This window comes from Erythranthe guttata, chromosome 5, assembly GCF_056151865.1.
Source record: "Erythranthe guttata isolate IM_541 chromosome 5, IM_541, whole genome shotgun sequence".
NCBI lineage: Eukaryota > Viridiplantae > Streptophyta > Magnoliopsida > Lamiales > Phrymaceae > Erythranthe > Erythranthe guttata.
The window spans coordinates 14,791,875-14,809,306 of record NC_142537.1 but is presented as its reverse complement, the minus strand read 5'-3'; the positions used below and the strand labels follow the sequence as shown (position 1 = coordinate 14,809,306).

The 17,432-nt window shown below is 39.0% G+C and overlaps 4 protein-coding genes across 4 annotated transcripts; 1 reads left to right on the top strand and 3 right to left on the bottom strand.

Annotated features, from left to right (window-relative positions):
* Positions 1 to 3,543: 3,543 nt before the first annotated feature.
* Positions 3,544 to 5,271, bottom strand: LOC148770718 (uncharacterized). Its single transcript, XM_088818020.1, has 2 exons — positions 4,453 to 5,271; positions 3,544 to 4,368 (listed from the first exon to the last, which is right to left on the bottom strand). Exons 1-2 carry the CDS (start codon positions 5,269 to 5,271, stop codon positions 3,544 to 3,546), a joined length of 1,644 nt encoding a protein of 547 aa, XP_088674146.1.
* On the bottom strand, positions 5,268 to 6,278 carry LOC148770717 (protein FAR1-RELATED SEQUENCE 5-like). The gene is made up of 2 exons (XM_088818019.1): positions 6,177 to 6,278; positions 5,268 to 6,098 (listed from the first exon to the last, which is right to left on the bottom strand). Exons 1-2 carry the CDS (start codon positions 6,276 to 6,278, stop codon positions 5,268 to 5,270), a joined length of 933 nt encoding a protein of 310 aa, XP_088674145.1.
* Positions 6,279 to 8,115: 1,837 nt separating this feature from the next.
* LOC105967380 (subtilisin-like protease) lies at positions 8,116 to 10,539 on the top strand. Its single transcript, XM_012991978.2, has one exon. The coding sequence runs from the start codon at positions 8,142 to 8,144 to the stop codon at positions 10,374 to 10,376; it is 2,235 nt and encodes a 744-aa protein (XP_012847432.2). The 5' UTR covers positions 8,116 to 8,141; the 3' UTR covers positions 10,377 to 10,539.
* A 2,998-nt stretch (positions 10,540 to 13,537) lies between these two features.
* Positions 13,538 to 15,502, bottom strand: LOC105967387 (subtilisin-like protease). The gene has a single exon (XM_012991984.2). It carries the CDS (start codon positions 15,485 to 15,487, stop codon positions 13,538 to 13,540), a length of 1,950 nt encoding a protein of 649 aa, XP_012847438.2. The 5' UTR covers positions 15,488 to 15,502.
* Between the last annotated feature and the right edge of the window lie 1,930 nt (positions 15,503 to 17,432).

The following is a 17,432-nucleotide window of genomic DNA, read 5'->3' as shown; positions in this document are numbered from 1 at the left end:
GATTTTTTTGGGAAATAAAATAGTATTTAATAAACTAACGCGCAACAATGAATTACAATTATTGATCTTGAACAAGTGTGACCGTGCGTCCGTGCCGTAGGCTTATGAGTTTATATTGTAGATGTATAAATAGTACTATTTCCAACTTCAAAGTATCTCAATTCAATGATTCACCATCAAATATTATAAAATATTATAAATATCCTTAAAAAAATTTATAATACATCACGCTTCATTCTATTCATTTAAGGGGGTCATTATAACAAATTCTAACTTTTGCTTACTTGAATACTACCAAGTTTAAAACCAAAATTGAGTACATATTTATAAGTTTTTTTCTTACTTTAATACCAAAATAAAAAGAAAAGTACAAAAACACCCTTTCATACAAAATATCAATTATATCAATTTTTTTTTGAAATTACCTATTCTAAAACCAAATAAAAAAATTAAAAAAAAAACTCTTTGTTGTAAAAAAAAAAAAACCCTCCACCATTTCTTCTCCTCTCCACCTTCGTTCACCGTCGCTCCAACCCTCGCCGCCGAACGCCGCCGCCGCTGAAACCTCCATTGTTATCAAGCCGCCGCCGCCTTTGTTGTACAAGTAATATTTGTTTTCGAATTTTTTTTTTCTTTAATATTTATTTAGGATTTGATTGTTTGATATGGGTAATTAGGATTTGATTGTTTTAGGTACAAATGATCGTTAATTAGTAATGGGTGCATCTAATTTCAGTCGATTTGAGCATTGATTTGAGATTCGTGGGTCGGTTCTTCGTTCAAAATAATCGACCTGTATATGTCGATTTTTTCAGGATTTTCGACAGATTGATGTCGAAAATTCTACGAAATTCGACATGTAGTTGTCGATTATTGTGAACGAAGGTTTGGTAATTCGACAGAACACTGTCGAAATGTGCTAGAAAATTCGACATCTATCTGTCGAATGCATTCTGTGTAATTTTTTTTTTAATTTTTTTATTAATTTTTTTTCTTTCCTATTTTTATTTGCTTGTGTTTATATTATGTATATTTATTTTTATTTGTGTGTTATTTTGCAGTGGAAGAACCACGTGAACCTCGTATACCTCCGACTGTCTCGAACCGTAAGAAGATGAATGAATTATCCGATAAGGGCAAGAGCAAGGCAATCACGACCAAGAAGAAGTTTGGAGAGGGTTCTTCCTCAACGAATCCGGTGCCGGCTCTACCTTCGACTGTGGACGTTGGTGATTCGAGCAACGAACCGGTCAGAGGTCCCGAGATACCGGAATTGTACACAAATTTTGATAAGCACATTGCTTATCATATTGTGAACGGAGGTCCAGAGCGATCGGAGCGCGGCTCAGAATTTCGAATTCGAAATCACACAGGAACTTTGAAAGGTTGGGTGCCGGCGCCGTTTATTACAGAGGCAGTACAAAGAGCTGAATTAATGTCAGTTGTACAAGCATCGTACAACACTGTGGACGGCCATCTACTTAGAGCCTTCATAGAGGGATGGCAGCCAGCTACCAACACATTTCATTTACCTGTTGGAGAGATGACCATCACACTTGATGATGTGAGTACGTTGGTCGGTTTGCCAGTTGTTGGGCGTACTGTATCTTGCGAGCGTTTGATCCGTGATTCCAAAACGAAGCCCAGTAGTTTGATGTTCGAGTTGCTAGGTGAGTACCCGGACGATGTAGACAAGAAGAAAGCGGTGAAGTTGGAATGGTTGAAGGCTAAATTTAGCAAAGTGACCATGAGAGACAGTGCGGAGAAGAGGACATACGCCATTCGGGCGTATTTGTTATTTTTGCTCGGGTGTTACTATACTGTGCGACAAGACCGGCAACATAGTAAGCGTGGAGTATCTAAATCTCGTCTCTGATTTGGATCGGATCGGCGAGTATGCTTGGGGCACTGCATGTCTTTGCCGGTTGTACGATGAGCTTTCGTCAGAGTCACAAAATTCAACGAACTCGATGGCTGGCTGGCTGACGCTCTTCCAATCATGGATTTATGAGCACTTTCCTTATTTGGCGGGTGGCACATTGAAGACGGAGTTCGAGGGGCCATTAGCGAGCCGATGGGAGCCTCGGTCAAAGACTACTTCAACGCCTGAACGAGCGACGTACTTGCGATCTCGATTAGATGATTTGATCCCCGATCAGGTAAAACACCACTTTAATAATTTGTTATTACTACTTAAATAGGTTTCTAAATCTAATTTTTTATTTCTTTTACTAGGTTTTATGGTGACCGTATACGGCTATTCGTGATCGTTTCCCGATGCCAGATTCTGTTTGGTTTAGTGGGATGATATGTTGCATGGACCACTTCGAGGCATATCATCCGGACAGAGTGTTGAGGCAGTTCAACCGGGTGCAAAGTATTCCAGGTCGTGTGTACATGTCAAAAGATATGTACAAATCTCTAGTTAACAAAGGTCGATCAGTCCAGAACTCAATATTCGTTGCGTATGGCGAACGATTCTCTGATCGGTGGGAGGAGTATTGTCTGGACGAGGAGTCAAGGTCCGTTGAAGTTGAACTCGGGGAGGCGGACACTTCGCCCGACTACATGAATTGGTTCCGGCCCAGATGCATGTTTCAACTCAGTAGGCATGGAGCCCATCCACCTCGACCCCAGGCGGATCGACCTCGACCACGTGAAGCTCGTCCAGGGGGTGGTACCGATAAGGAGGTCCAACTTTCACAAATTTTGGAGTTGGTGAAGGGTACACTTAGCGAGGTGCGGGGAATTGCGCCATCCGACGCTCATACGGTCATGTGGGGGACCCTAAATGATATTGTCAGATAAATCGAGCCGGATGCCCCCACTTTCACCTCCATCGAGCTCGTCGGATGCCCCACCACCACCTCCAGCTAGCTCGATAGAGCCACTTCCACCGCCATCAAGCTTGTCCGATGCCCCACAAGCAGTTGTGAAAGGCGTGTTTAGTAGGAAGAAAAAAACACAAGATTAGTCTTGTGTGTTTTAGGACATTTAGTTGATGGATTGTGTGTGGTTTAGATGGGTTTTTTTTTAGATGGATGTTGTTTGATGGATTCTATTTGAATTTACATGTTTTTTTTTAATTTAGTTTAATATGGATTTTGATTGTTTTAAATGGAATTATTTTTGATAATTTGAAATTTTTATTTTTTTTTGTCCAAAAACACGTAGAATATGTTTTTATGGTTACATTGCAATAGATTTGGGGTTAATTTCACAAAAAAATAAAAAATTGCAATTTATCAAAAAAAAAAAAAAAAAAACAGATTTAATTCGACAGCTAACTGTCGAATTTGTATTGAAATTCGACAGCTAGCTGTCGAAACTAGTCTGTTTCAATTTTTATTTTTTTGATAATTTGAAATTTTTAATTTTTTTTGTCCAAAAACACTTAGAATATGTTTTTTATGTTACATTGCAATAGATTTGGGGTTAATTTCACAAAAAAAAAAAAAAAAAATTGCAATTTATCAAAAAAAATTAAAAAATTAAAAAAATAAAACACAACACTTAATAACATTGAAACCATCACCAGTAACTTTACATAGTTTTGTTCGGAGAACTATCACCATTGTCCGATATAGTAATAATCTCGAAACTCTCTCGCGTGGCAACAGTTTGACCTATTAGTTCTCGGAATGTTGTAATCCGACCATCTATTTCTGCAGGCTTCCAACCATCAGCTTTAGGATCATGGCATCGGTACCAATAATCGACGATAGGAGGTATTGGACAATTGTTGTTCAAGACAACATGCACGAAGTGACAGTTGTCGACGAATGCCATTCCGTGCTCTTGTCTCTCTCTGAAAAGCATTCGATCGCTCGATAGAAGAAGGAACGCGAGACACTGATACTTGGATAAGTAGACAAGCACAATATTGTATGTTGAAGCAATTACATGACCCATATTTGGAAAAGACATCCAATGGTCACGAGTGGCAGAAACATCCCAGTTACTCACAATAGTTTGCATGCTTCTAACGGTTTCTTCGCCACTGTGCATGGCCGTGTAAATGGAAAAATTAGAAGTCAACTCCCGTAGCATGTCATCTCGTACTCGACCCCATTCATCTTCTCCAAATCCCATCATAGAGGCAACTGCCCGAAATCCATAATGTCCATCTAAACCGACATTGATGATTTCTCGAACATGCATACGAAATCGTGGATGGATCGTCTCAATGTACTTATTCTTGCCGATCAAACCTGGTGGCAATCCCACATCTGCATCTTCAAATAATAGTTTGAACGACTCTTGCGTCGGTATAGTGTTTTTTCCTGACTCTTGAGTTGGTATAGTGTTAATAGAATCATTCGAGGGCACTCTTAATATTTTCAGTACAGGTTGTTTGAAAGGTATAAGCTGCAGTATATTACACAAAATTACTTAACACAATTATAAAATACAACAACTACAATGAAATGAGACGATAGTAGCGACATTTACCTTTGAAGAACAACTAGCTTGCTTCGATTTTTTTCTCTTTGGCTCCACATACTCAAAATGTGATTTGTCACAAGTGCTTGATTTGTCTTTCTTATTTTTTGCCAGTCGACCTTTGCTAACAACTTTTTCACTTGGCTCCGTAAGGTTAGTCTTCTCTGGGTGGGTAAAATGTCTCAAATGGTTGCGCAATTGAGTCTTTGTATCGAGATCGGCACATTCAAAGAGCTTCTGGTATTCCGATAATTCTTCGTCGACGGTTGGTAGGATGACTTCGTCTGTGGTCGCGACGGGCTTTATGCTCACGTGTTTCCAATACGAGCCTATTAACTCAAGTGGGATAGGACATTTGTTCACAACAACATACTCATGAAGTTCATGGCAACATGGTAGACCGTGAGTTGTTCGGATGGCGCAACTACAACCCATATCGCTCGGTTGCAATAGTTTCGCATTGTCCACCTCAACTTTGAGTAGTTGCAGAGCGAATTTTGAGATACTTCCACGAAGCTCATTGTATATCAACGTTTTGAAAGTGTGTTCGTAAGTATTTTTACTTACTTCAAAAGAAGCTTTGATGTCATTGTGTTGTTCGACAATTTGGTTGTGGACTTTCGTATACAAATCCACAAATGTGCCAGTTGAATTATGCACATCCCTTTTCATTCGTCCGTGTGCCCCCTCCACCCTACTAGAAGTGTACGTTCCAAAATGAGTACACTTATTTGTCCACACCGATACAAGTCTCTCCTTGTACGGATCCAACCATGAATTAACTACATATGCTATAGCCGGCGGATAACCGATAAATGTTCTTTTCATTGAACACAATCCTTATTGAACTCCTCTATGGTATTTCTTGCAATAAAAGCCGAAAAAACCGACTGAAATTGTTTCCATTTGGTGATGTCCTTTGTGAACAATTTCTTACAATTGGCCAATATATTCTTGTTCACATGCCACCGATACAGCAAGTGATGACTCGATGGATACACATTGGCCACTTCTTTCATTAAAGCCAAATCTCGATCTGTTACAATGCAATTAGGCCAAGGACAACTTGTCATGGCCTCCATAAAACAACGCAATGCCCATTCGAAATTTTCCGTCTTTTCGTGATCCAAGTATGCAAAGGCAATGGAGAACGTCATGTTGGTACAAGTAAAACCCACAATCTCAAGAAATGGGAGTCCGTAACGATTGGTCTTGTACGTGCAATCGATGACGAATACGTACGGATACGACTGTGCCAACTTAATGCATTTCGGGTGGATCCACAACAAGTCGGTAATCGCATTCAACTCGTTCGATCTATGGTACGAGAGGTATTCATCTTCTTTCAACTTGACGAACAATAATTGCAATTGAGATCTCCCAGATAATTCACTGAAATTTAACTTAGAGATAGTATTGTAAACTGTCTTCATACCAGTTACATTAGACGGGTCCTTTTCCTTCAATAATCTTAGAATTGCCCTTGGTTTCACCATTGCTTTCTTCAAAGTGTGAACAAAGGAAGTCTGCTCCTTTGATAATCTTCCAGCATAAGAGTGTCCGTGCAAGTTTCCAAACAAGTTGTGGTTGTGAATACCACTATAAACATCCAATTTCCACTCAGCCTTTTCATCATCCTTGGGTTCTTTTGTCCCCTTCAATTTAAACGGACAATTGCATTTCTTTGAACCGGTGCTCCTTTTTCACGGTCTTTGATCATCTTCACCGGGTACCTTCTTGCCAACATAAAGGCCCCCACGCTCACAACGAACAATCACATACGGTGTCCTACGTCCTCTATCCCCGTCACTCAAACCCGCAATCATTAACACCATTCCAATTCTTTTACATACTTCACGAACCCATGCCAATAAAGCTTCTTTTGTTGGGAATTTTTCTGACGTGGTAAATTAATGGGTGCAATCGATCTACACAAAAGTGGAGAAAATATTAGACAAGTAAATTTGCAACAGGCAAAAAATCGACATCTAAGTGTCGAATTTGTCCCCTACTTTCGACACATAAGTGTCGAAAACATGGGAAAAATCGACACTTAGGTGTCGAAAATATTGGGCAAATTTGACACTTAGAAGTCGAAAATAGGGGTCATTTTCGACACGTAAGGGTAAAAAATAGTAGCAAAATTCGACGGGTAATTGTCGAATGTTACTGATATTTTCGACACTTAAGTGTCGAAAATGAGTAAAATATCAATTATTATGTTGTTCGACACATACATGTCGAAAAATAAGCACATTTTCGACCTGTATGTGTCGAAAGTTGATGGCGAATTTAAAAAAAAAAAAATCAAAATCGATGTTTTAGCTCAAAAAATACATGAATACATACCTTAATGGGTTCTCCTTGCTCGTAAACTACCATTCTATTGTCATTTGACGCCATTTTGCAAGTTGTGTAAGGTTTTGATTTTTTTAGTTTTGAGGTTTTTTAGGAGGGTTTTTGGGGGAGGGAGAAGAAGGAGGTGGAGGAGGTGAGGGGTTTGTGAGTGAGGAGGGAAATGGTTTTTTAGGGTTTTTGATTATTTGGTATTTAAGAAAGAAAAATAGTATTTGTAATATTTTTTTGGTTTTAATTTTCATTAAGGGTATTAAAGTAATTTACAATTAATTATTTATTTTTTTCTTTTTTTGGTATTCAAGTAAGCAAAAGTTGGGATTTGTTATAGTGACCCCCACACTCACTTAATCCTTATGTGTTCTAAGTTATTTTTATTTTATTTTATTTTTAATTTTTTTCTTATTATTATTTTATTTATTTATTTTTGCAATGAAATATTTATTACAAGATATTAAACTTCCATATCAGATGACCTACATATTATGTAATTTTTATTTTTAGGAAACGAAATTATATGAAGTCAAACTGACCAATTCTGAAGGAAGTTTAGGATCTTCCGTACAAGCAATCTTAATTTATTTATCAAAAAACGTGAATTTTTGCTCCTTTTGACCTTCGAAAATATTATTACTTTGACGAAAGTATTATTCAGTTAAGATGGAGAGGGTGAGATTTCTAGTGAAAATAGTGGAGTTTTTTTTTTATTAAGATTTTAATTAGTTTAGTGGTAGATGGTTTATAAATTTGTAAAAAATATAGGTGAAAGAAGAAGAAAAAGGTAAAATAGGTAATATATTTAATTTGGTGGTGAAAAAAGATAATTTAAGGGTGAAAATAGCACGTCTCATAAATTAAATAATTACTCAATAATCATGGATTTGTGTTATTATGTATAGATAAATGACGTATAACTCCATGATGTATTTCACAAAACATAGGTTCTACAAAACCTCACCTGCCGCACATAAAATATTCATTATTCAAGATTTCTTCAGTCAAAAGAAACAAATACACATCGTTTTCAAATTCAATTTAATTCAAATCAAGCCCTATTAAAAAAATAAAAAAATAAAAAAAAATAAAAAAAATAAAGATAAAATAAACTTCCTGTAAATCAATATGTTGACTAGGCCACTGTCCAGAATTGGTACACACATGAACTTGTCCTCCTAGACTTGGTTGTCTTGGACTTTGTAGTAAATGACATTGTCTCCTTTTTCTAGCAGCTCACCATACAATGACTTGGCTCAATTAATTAAATCCTATATATATATATATATATATATATATATATATAATCATTCAGCTTAAGACAACATATCATAGTCATCATCAGAAAAATGTCTCAAATAATAATCCCACTTCTCTCTCTCTTTTGTGCCCTCATGATTTTGCAGTTGTCTTCATCAACTGCAAATGATTTGTCGTTAGAAACTTACATCGTTCGTGTCGATTCACCGGTTACCCAACTTTTATCCGATCAATCGAACGAGCACTTAGAAAGATGGTACCGTTCATTCTTGCCAACAACTTTAGCTACCGAAACCGAAACACCACGAATAATCTATTCCTACCGGAACGTGTTCTCCGGTTTCGCAGTCAAACTAACGGCCGACGAGGCGAAAGAAATGCAAAAGAAGACGGGTTTCATATCCGCTAGGCCACAACAACAATTGTCTTTGCACACGACCCACACGCCTAATTTCCTCGGTTTGCACCAAAACTCGGGACTTTGGAACGAATCGAACTACGGAAAGGGGATCATCATCGGTGTTTTGGACACCGGGATTGTGCCCGATCACCCTTCGTTTAGCGACGAGGGAATGCCTCCCCCGCCTGCTAAATGGAAGGGGGCGTGCGAGTTCAACTTCACAGGCGCGTGCAACAACAAGCTCATCGGAGCGAGGCATTTCGCGGAAGGCGACGGGACCCCACTCGACTTCAACGGCCACGGGACCCACACGGCCGGCACCGCCGCGGGGAACTTCGTGAGAGGCGCAAACGTGTTCGGCATCGCTAATGGCACTGCGGCCGGAATAGCGCCCCTCGCTCACCTGGCGGTTTACAAAGTGTGCTCGCGCGGCTCCGGTTGCTCCGAGAGCGACACATTGGCGGCTATGGATATCGCCATCGAAGACGGAGTGGACATTCTCTCCCTCTCATTAGGCGCACCTTCCAGGCCCTTTTACAACGACTACATTGCGCTCGGCTCGTTCAGCGCAATGGAGAGAGGGATCTTCGTGAGCGCTTCGGCGGATAACAACGGTCCTTTTAACTTTTCGTTGGCAAACGAAGCCCCGTGGATGCTCACCGTCGGTGCGAGCACAATCGACAGGAGATTAGCGGCCAACGCCATTCTCGGAAACAACGAGGAGCTCGAGGGCGAATCGGCCTATCATCCGATGGATTTCCCTCTGACGCAGTTGCCTTTAGTGTACCCTGGATCGAACACTAGCAACTCCGGCGCCGCCTTCTGCACCCAGAGGTCGTTGAACAACACCGACGTCAGAGGAAAAATAGTTTTGTGCCGCATTGGTGGCGGCATCGCTGGAGTCGCAAAAGGACAAGCGGTGAAAGACGCCGGTGGGGTCGCAATGATCCTCGTCGGCATCGAGCAGCGGGGCTTCACCACGACAGCCGAGGCTCATGTACTTCCCGCTACAAACATCAATTATCGGGACGGACAAAAAGTGATGGCGTACATAAATTCGACCTCTGCTCCAACCGCAGGGATCGTGTTTAAAGGAACCGTCATCGGCGACAAAAACTCGCCGGCTGTGGCTGCTTTTTCTTCCAGAGGCCCGAGCAGGGCTAGTCCTGGGATACTGAAGCCGGATATTATAGGCCCCGGAGTCAACATTCTTGCAGCACATCTTACTTACGTCGAGAATAACACCAACACTAATATCACATTCCGATTCGTCTCCGGCACCTCAATGTCATGCCCTCACCTTAGCGGCGTAGCAGCATTGCTCAAAAGTGTGCACCCCGATTGGTCTCCGGCCGCCATCAAGTCCGCCATCATGACCACCGCAGATAATGTGAATCTCGAAAACAGGCAAATACAGGATGAGAGGCATCTTCCCGCCGATATTTTTGCCACCGGTGCAGGCCACGTCAATCCAGTTAGGGCGAGCAATCCAGGACTTGTTTACGACATCGAGCCACGAGACTACGTGCCGTATTTGTGCGGTCTCAACTACACGAATCGGGAGATGAACATAATCACGCAGCGTAAAGTGAATTGCTCTACGGAATCGAGGATCGTCGAAGGGCAGCTGAATTATCCTTCGTTTGCTATCAGGTTCGGATCGTCCAATCAGACGTTTACGAGGACGGTGACTAATGTTGGGGAGGCTAGTTCGAGTTATGCCGTTGAGGTTGTCGCGCCGCAAGGCATCGACGTGATTGTCGAGCCCCGGAGGCTCGATTTCTCTCAGCTGAACCAGAAATCGACGTACGAGGTTACGTTTAGCAGATCAGCATCAATTACCGGCAATACCTCTGTTTCTCAAGGATACATTGTCTGGAAATCAGCTAATCATTCAGTTAGGAGTCCAATTGCTGTGTTCTAGCCAACTGTTTAAGGGTGTGGTTTAATTTGATTAGCTGATTAATATTGTTGCATAGTAATTCTTATTAGTTGAAATTCTTTTATATATTGGAGCACTTTCCTCTGAAATGTGGAATATCTGTATTATTCTTGGAATTTAATTAATTAATATTTAATTTGTGTTATTTCCTAGTTTCGTTTCAGAAGATATTGGCAATTATTTGTGAGTTTAATTAATTTTAGGGGTTTTTATGTATAAGTTTCGTAACAACCACAGTTAGTATTCCAGGTTAAGATGTTATATTATTTTTGCTAATATATCCATCCATTTACCATGTAATGTAATTTAAGGTAATCTTAATGTTTATGACAAAACTACCCAACCCTTTAAATATAATTCGTAATTGTAACTCAATTTAACTCCAATTTCATCAATCTTGATCACAAAAAAATCAATTTTAACCTTTACTTTTAAAACTTTTTTGTTTTTTTTTTTTTTTCTGCCGGTTTCTGACGTTGACTTTTTTTTTTCCCTAATTTTTTTTTGGCCCGACGCAGATCATTGAAATTAATATTACTATTGTTAATAGCAAAGTTGAAAAAGTCTCCGTATTAAAAAAAAATAGCATTAATGCCCTATGATGAGTTTTATTTAGCCTACCGCTCCTTACTTTAAATTTGGCTATTGACTTTAAATAATATAGATAATATAGGGGTAATATGAGCCCCTCAAATCAAACATAATTTGAACTAAATGACATGTCTAAATCTAATCTTTTAATTAAATTCTTAATTTGAAATAATATATAACTCACATCCCTAATTGTTTTTTAATCCCTATCTTGCCCTCATACCTTAAGTCTTATAACTTACATATATCACATTTCTCATCTCAGATTTATTTCTCTTCTTCCGTTTTCTCTCTCATCCCTAATTATTTTTAATCTCTATCTTGCCCTTATACCTTAAATCTTATAACTTACATATATCACGTTTCTCATCTCAGATTTATTTCTCTTCTTCCGTCATCTCTCTCGCTTTTTCTCTTTCCCCTTATCTCTCGTCTTCTCTCTCTCTCTCTCTCTCTCTCTCTCTCTCTCTCTCTCTCTCTCTCTCTCTCTCTCTCTCTCTCTCTCTCTCTCTCTCTCTCTCTCTCTCTCTCTCTCTCTCTCTCTCTCTCTCTCTCTCTCTCTCTCTCTCTCTCTCTCTCTTACATCTCTACCTCGCTTCTCCATCAAGCACAAAGGTCGGCGACCGAGAGAGCAGGAGAGCGACGGAGGAAGTGGTGGTGGAGGCGGCAACGACGGGGTGCTGTATGGCGGTGGCGGAGAAACAGGTTTTTCTTATTTCTTTTTTATAAAGATTTGCTATCTTTCTTCACCTTTTTGTATAGATCTGTGATTAAAAGTATATTTTGACTAATTGCATATGTTTTATTTGATTTGTTAAGAGTTTTAGCTTAGTTTGGATCTGATTAGCTATTTTTATTCGATTTGTTACGGGTTATTGAGAACGTTCTTAGGGCAACGATTGCGTGGCGGCACACGTTAGGGTTCAAAATTCCAGATCTAGGTTTTTCAAAAGAAGGTAGGTGACTACGGGTACGACGACTGCAGTTATTGGCTGCTAGGGTTTGACGGCGGCTGCATCGACTGCTAGGGTTGACGACGACTGGGAGTTGTTGGCGGCTAGGGTTTGGAATAATACACCGTAGTATTCCATAGTAGTGCGTAATACACCATAGTACACCGTAGTATACTACAAGTTGATGTACTGTATATATATAAACAACCAAACAATGTCCGAAGAAGAAAAACTCAAGTTTTAGATGCCTACAAGCATGATAATGAATACGGTGACTATGGATAACTCCAGTTATTGATAGAAGATAAAAGAAATAGAAAAATAATTAACTTGAATTAAAAAATGAAAAAATAACATTTTTTTTTTAATTTTCGATGTTACGTAGAAAAAAAAGTTTTTTTTTGTTTAATAGTGTATAAAATGCTAAAATGACAAAGGACAAACCGGTATTCTTTAAAAATAAAACTTAAAAACGTTAGACGGAAAAATGAAAAAAATATTAAATGCAGAGTAAAAAAATAATAAATACAGTTTGAATTTACCTAAGGTAAATTTCGAATTTGGTAGGAGAAGGGCATTTTTTGAATAAATTTAATAAAGGATGTGGTACAAATGTTTAGTTAGACTTGTCATTTAACTATAATAAGTTTTCTTACTAGCTACTATATCTTAAAGCCCCAAAAATATAAATGATTTGTAGGAGAAAAAAAATATAAAAAAAAAAGAGAGAGAGGAGGGTTGCCAACTCATCTTCTTGTTCCCAACGTTATTCGACATAACAATGTGTCTCACACTCTCACTCCATTTTCATGTTCTTGGGCTTTTAATGCACTGGCAAATTAAAAAAGAAAAAGAAAAATCAAGAACTATAGTAAGTAACAATGAGAAGTAGATGTATTCTTTGATTTCGTATACATTAGTACTGTAAACAACACAATGATCGAGATATGGTAATTAAATAGCATCAGATATTTCTTGTTATCTAATTGAATATTTCAACTAAAATTGGATGAGAAAACAAATTTATCTTCTGTAATAGAGAAGTTTGTTGTTGCAATATTCCAAACAAGAAACAGAGGGTTCAATTGAGAATTTTGAAAATTTTATTTCGGGCTTACAAAAATTCCAGGGCGAATTAGTAATTTTTGGAAATTTTGATTTAATGGGTATTTAGGTCTTTACAGACCAAAAACCACACCCCGGTTGCATAATGGGAGAGTGTAGTACACGATCGTGGTCTAGGGGGCTTAATTACTTTGACTAAGTTTTATTGGGGTGAATGCTAATTGTTTTAACGTAGGTTTTTTTTTCCGACAATTAGACTTATCACAAGGGTGCGTTGCTAAAAACTCGTACTGTATATGTAATTATAAATCATGCAAACGTTGTTCCTCATCGTAACTGAAATATTAGAGTAAGAAATTTAATGTAAGGTGATGTAATCGAAATATAATGTAATCAGATTAATTTATGCATTATTTGTCACATGATTAACTTCATAATAAAACCTCCAAAAGATCACAATAACCCAATGTTCCATCATCTATTATTCAAAGTAGAAATGCTAATTCATCATATATCATTGTGATGAGGTGACAATCACAGAGCCAATTTCACGGAAACCGGGATTCTAACGGTATGCTTCGTCGAAATCCAGGAAATGGATCCTTGAACATAAGATCCATTTGTAGTAAACTCTTGTCTGTTGAAGTAAACCTTGTATGTCAGCTTCTGCTTCAACTCGGTGAAGCTAAGTACCGTAGGCTCGACGGTTATGTTCACTCCCGGGACACTTTCTACTCTCGCATAGTATGTCGATTCTGCCTCCCCAACGTTCGTCACTGTACGTGAGTATATGTAGCCGGTATATCCAAGAACAACTGAAAATGACGGATAATTCAGCTGCGCTTCGGGTACACCTGTGTATTTCGGTCCGTTGCAGCTGATCTTCTTGTGCACGATGGTCGCCACTTGTTGCTCCGTGTAGAGAAAACACAAGTACAATATGTAATCATCTGTCGAAATATCGTAAACGAGCCCCGGATCCAACGCCATAGGTGGGTTTACGTGTCCCGCCCCAATGGCGAAGACGTCTGCAGGCAGATACTGTTCGTCGAGAATTGGATTGTTGCCGAGGTTTATCTGAGTGCTGGAGGTCATTATGGCCGACTTAATCATCGCGGGAGACCAATCAGGATGCGCGCTTTTGATCAGTGCCGCGACCCCGCTGAGGTGCGGGCACGACATTGAAGTTCCCGAAATCATGTTAAATGTGGCCTTTTCGTTAGTGTAGTTGTCGATAGATAGAGGCCAAGCTGCGAGAATGCTAGCGCCGGGGCCGATAATATCGGGTTTCAAAATACCCGGACTAGCCGAATTTGGACCTCTCGAGGAGAATGATGTGACCGTTGGTGCATTCTTGTCTCCGATTACCGTCCCACCGAACGAGATTGCTGCAACAGGCGTTGTTGACGAAGAGTTTATGTATGCTTTGATCTTCACCCCCGCGTCGTGACTAACAAGTGTTGCTGGAAGTACGTGCGGTAGAGGCATTGTGAAGTAGCCGTCGATTTCGTCGTTCATCAGAATCATGGCGGCACCACCGGCATCTTTCACGACTTGCCCTTGTTCGACCGGTCCAATGTCTCCGCCCATCTCACACAACACTACTTTCCCCTTCACATCGATGTCGTCCAAAAATCCCGAGTCGTCGCACCACGCACCGATAGTGCCGTTTCCGCCGTACACGAGAGGCAACAATTTGGGCGAACCTTTCGGCTGGTAAAGCGATTCGCCGTCATAAGCTTCTTTATATCCCACAAATGCGGTTGCTTTTATCTTCCTGTCGATAGTGCTAGCACCGACCGTGAGAATCCACGGCGCTTCGTTCGACAACGAGGAATCGTCCGGGCCGCCGTTTCCGGCCGAGCAACTGACGAAAATGCCCTTCTCAACGGCGCTAAATGCGCCTATAGCGATGCTGTCTTCGTAGAAAGGAGTGGAAGGTCCTCCGATGGAGAGGGAAATTACGTCGACGCCATCCTCAATAGCCGCATCCATTCCCGCCAATATGTCGCTTTCCAATAGGCTACTCAACGAACCTACTTTGTAAATAGCGAGGTGGGCGAGAGGGGCGATACCGGACGCCGTCCCGTTGGCTTGGCCGAAAACGTTTGCACCAGAAACGAAATTTCCTGCAGACGTGCTGGCCGTGTGGGTCCCGTGCCCGAAGTCATCGATAGGTGGGCCCGGGAGCTCACTGGCGAAATTTCTCGCACCGATGAGCTTGTTGTTGCATGATAGCGTCCCGTTCAGTTCGCATTTGCCTTTCCACTTAGCCGGCGGAGGTGGCATCCCCTCATCGTCGAACGAGGGGTGGGCCGGCGTGATTCCGCTGTCGATCATTCCGATAATCACACCCTCGCCGTAGTTTGAGCCAGGCCACGATCCGACGAACTGATGGAGGCCCAAGAAGTTGGGACTATGGGTTGTGTGGAAACCGTACTTCTTCTGCGGTCTCGCGTACAAAAATCCTCGCTTCTTCTCCATCTCTTTCACTTCGTCCGGCGATAGTTTCGCCGCGAAGCCCGTGATCACATTGCGGTATGTGTGAACTATACGGGACGACGACGGGTTATTACCGTTCGGCTCCGCTTCGGGTTCTGATGGCAAGAACGAATCGTACCATGGCTCGAGATCTTCCGATAGTAATTGTCCGAGTTCGGCCGGCAAGTCCAAATGTACTATATAAGTTTCAAAGCTGCTATTTGCAGAGACTACCGAATGACAAGTGAAGATGCAAATTGCAGCCAGAAGAAACATGCAATCCATTTTTAGGGTATGGCTAACAAAACAATTACTAGCAAAATTGTTTATTTATAACCGTTTTTTTGGATAAAATGAAACCTCGATTTTAACAAAGGCCGGTTTCTGGATCTTATGTTTGAAGGATAGTTAATGAAGTAGCTAATTATGCCTCGGCTAATAAATATAATCGTAACTAAACATTGTTTTGCTCACTGTCATTTGAAATTATAGTAAGATATTATACGTTGAATTATAGATGGTAAAATATTCTCATAGGACTCATCTAAATGTGACAGTCCTTTGTCTTAGTCACTATCTCAAGGTAGTGCATGAAATGTGTAAATACAAATTTCGAGTTCGTAGATAAATAAACAGAAAATTAGGTACATAATAGAATTTTGTTAATTAAAGAAAAAATTGGGTTACAATCTCTATTTTAAGTCCCATAGTTCTTCTTCTCAAGAAAGGTAGTCTTGGAAATTTGTAATATCGAAAGTCCAATCGTTTTTTGATCTCCTCCGGTTAGTATTAGCATTACTATTAATAATAGTAGCAGTAGCAGTAGCGTTAGCGTTTGCGTTAACGTTAGTATTGTTACTAGTATTGGTATTAGTATTAGTATTCGTATTGGTAATACTATTAGTATTAATATTAAAATTAATATTAATATTTGTATTAGTATTTGTATTAGTGTTAGTATTAATATTAATATTAGTATCGGTAACAATAGCATCAACAACAACAGTAGTAGTAGCAATACCATTAGTGTCAGTGTATAGTATTATAGTATTACTGTTAATGTTAATGTTAATGTTAGTATTAGTATCCGCATGTGTTCATTTAGCCATAATCAATTTACATTATTAGTAGTGATTAGGTGTGAATAGTTAGTAAAAAATAAATTAAAATATAAAATACTCATTATTTTCTACCAACTTTAAAAGCATGAATATTTTTGTTTCTTAATATTTTTGTACTTTCTATTATGCCCCTTATAACAAAGTTATACCATCAATTAGTTAGGGTCAATTGTGTAATAATATAAATGAAAATCTAAATTAATATAGCTTAATATATTGATAAAATATCAAATGTTTTTTCATGTGCTATATGTATACCAAGGTGAGAGTTTATTTTCTTCTTATTGTAATTTTTCTATACATTGAAATTTTCGATGTAATTTAGTTTGTAGAAAACTACATCTGAAGAGTTTTCTAATGATATATTATAAGCATATATATATGTAAAAAAAATATTTTAAAATAAATCCTCTTGTTTTAAGTTAAGAATTAGATACCTAAAGTAGTTTCAAATATTAAATTAATTCTTATATAATTTTTATTACGTAAATTTGATAAATATAAAAATATAATAGTATAATAGTGTAAATTCAAAGTAATTACAATTTACTAATACCAGTAATAATATTTATCTTATAATTAAATTAAAAGTACGATCATCTTTTCATATATCATAATTTCTTTCAGAAGTCAAAGTTTATTTTCATAATTTTTTAAAGAAAAAATATTTCATATAAAACTCATAATAGTGTTTTTCAGTGACATATCATAAACATGCAAGTGACCGTCCATGTAAAAAAAAGTTTAGCTGGGCATTAGAAACTTAATGTACTTTTGATTTTCAAATTGTTGAACTTTTCATTGTAGATGTCAAACTAATTAAGGAA

Excerpts from the sequence above, each read along its gene's own strand:
- LOC148770718 (XM_088818020.1), bottom strand. The coding sequence starts at position 5,271 with ATGAAAAGAACATTTATCGGTTATCCGCCGGCTATAGCATATGTAGTT. Across the intron at positions 4,369-4,452 it reads AAGCTAGTTGTTCTTCAAAG|CTTATACCTTTCAAACAACC; the intron begins GTAAATGTCGCT and ends AATATACTGCAG.
- LOC148770717 (XM_088818019.1), bottom strand. The coding sequence starts at position 6,278 with ATGGTGTTAATGATTGCGGGTTTGAGTGACGGGGATAGAGGACGTAGG. Across the intron at positions 6,099-6,176 it reads GCCTTTATGTTGGCAAGAAG|GGGACAAAAGAACCCAAGGA; the intron begins GTACCCGGTGAA and ends TTTAAATTGAAG.
- LOC105967380 (XM_012991978.2), top strand. The coding sequence starts at position 8,142 with ATGTCTCAAATAATAATCCCACTTCTCTCTCTCTTTTGTGCCCTCATG.
- LOC105967387 (XM_012991984.2), bottom strand. The coding sequence starts at position 15,487 with ATGGAGAAGAAGCGAGGATTTTTGTACGCGAGACCGCAGAAGAAGTAC.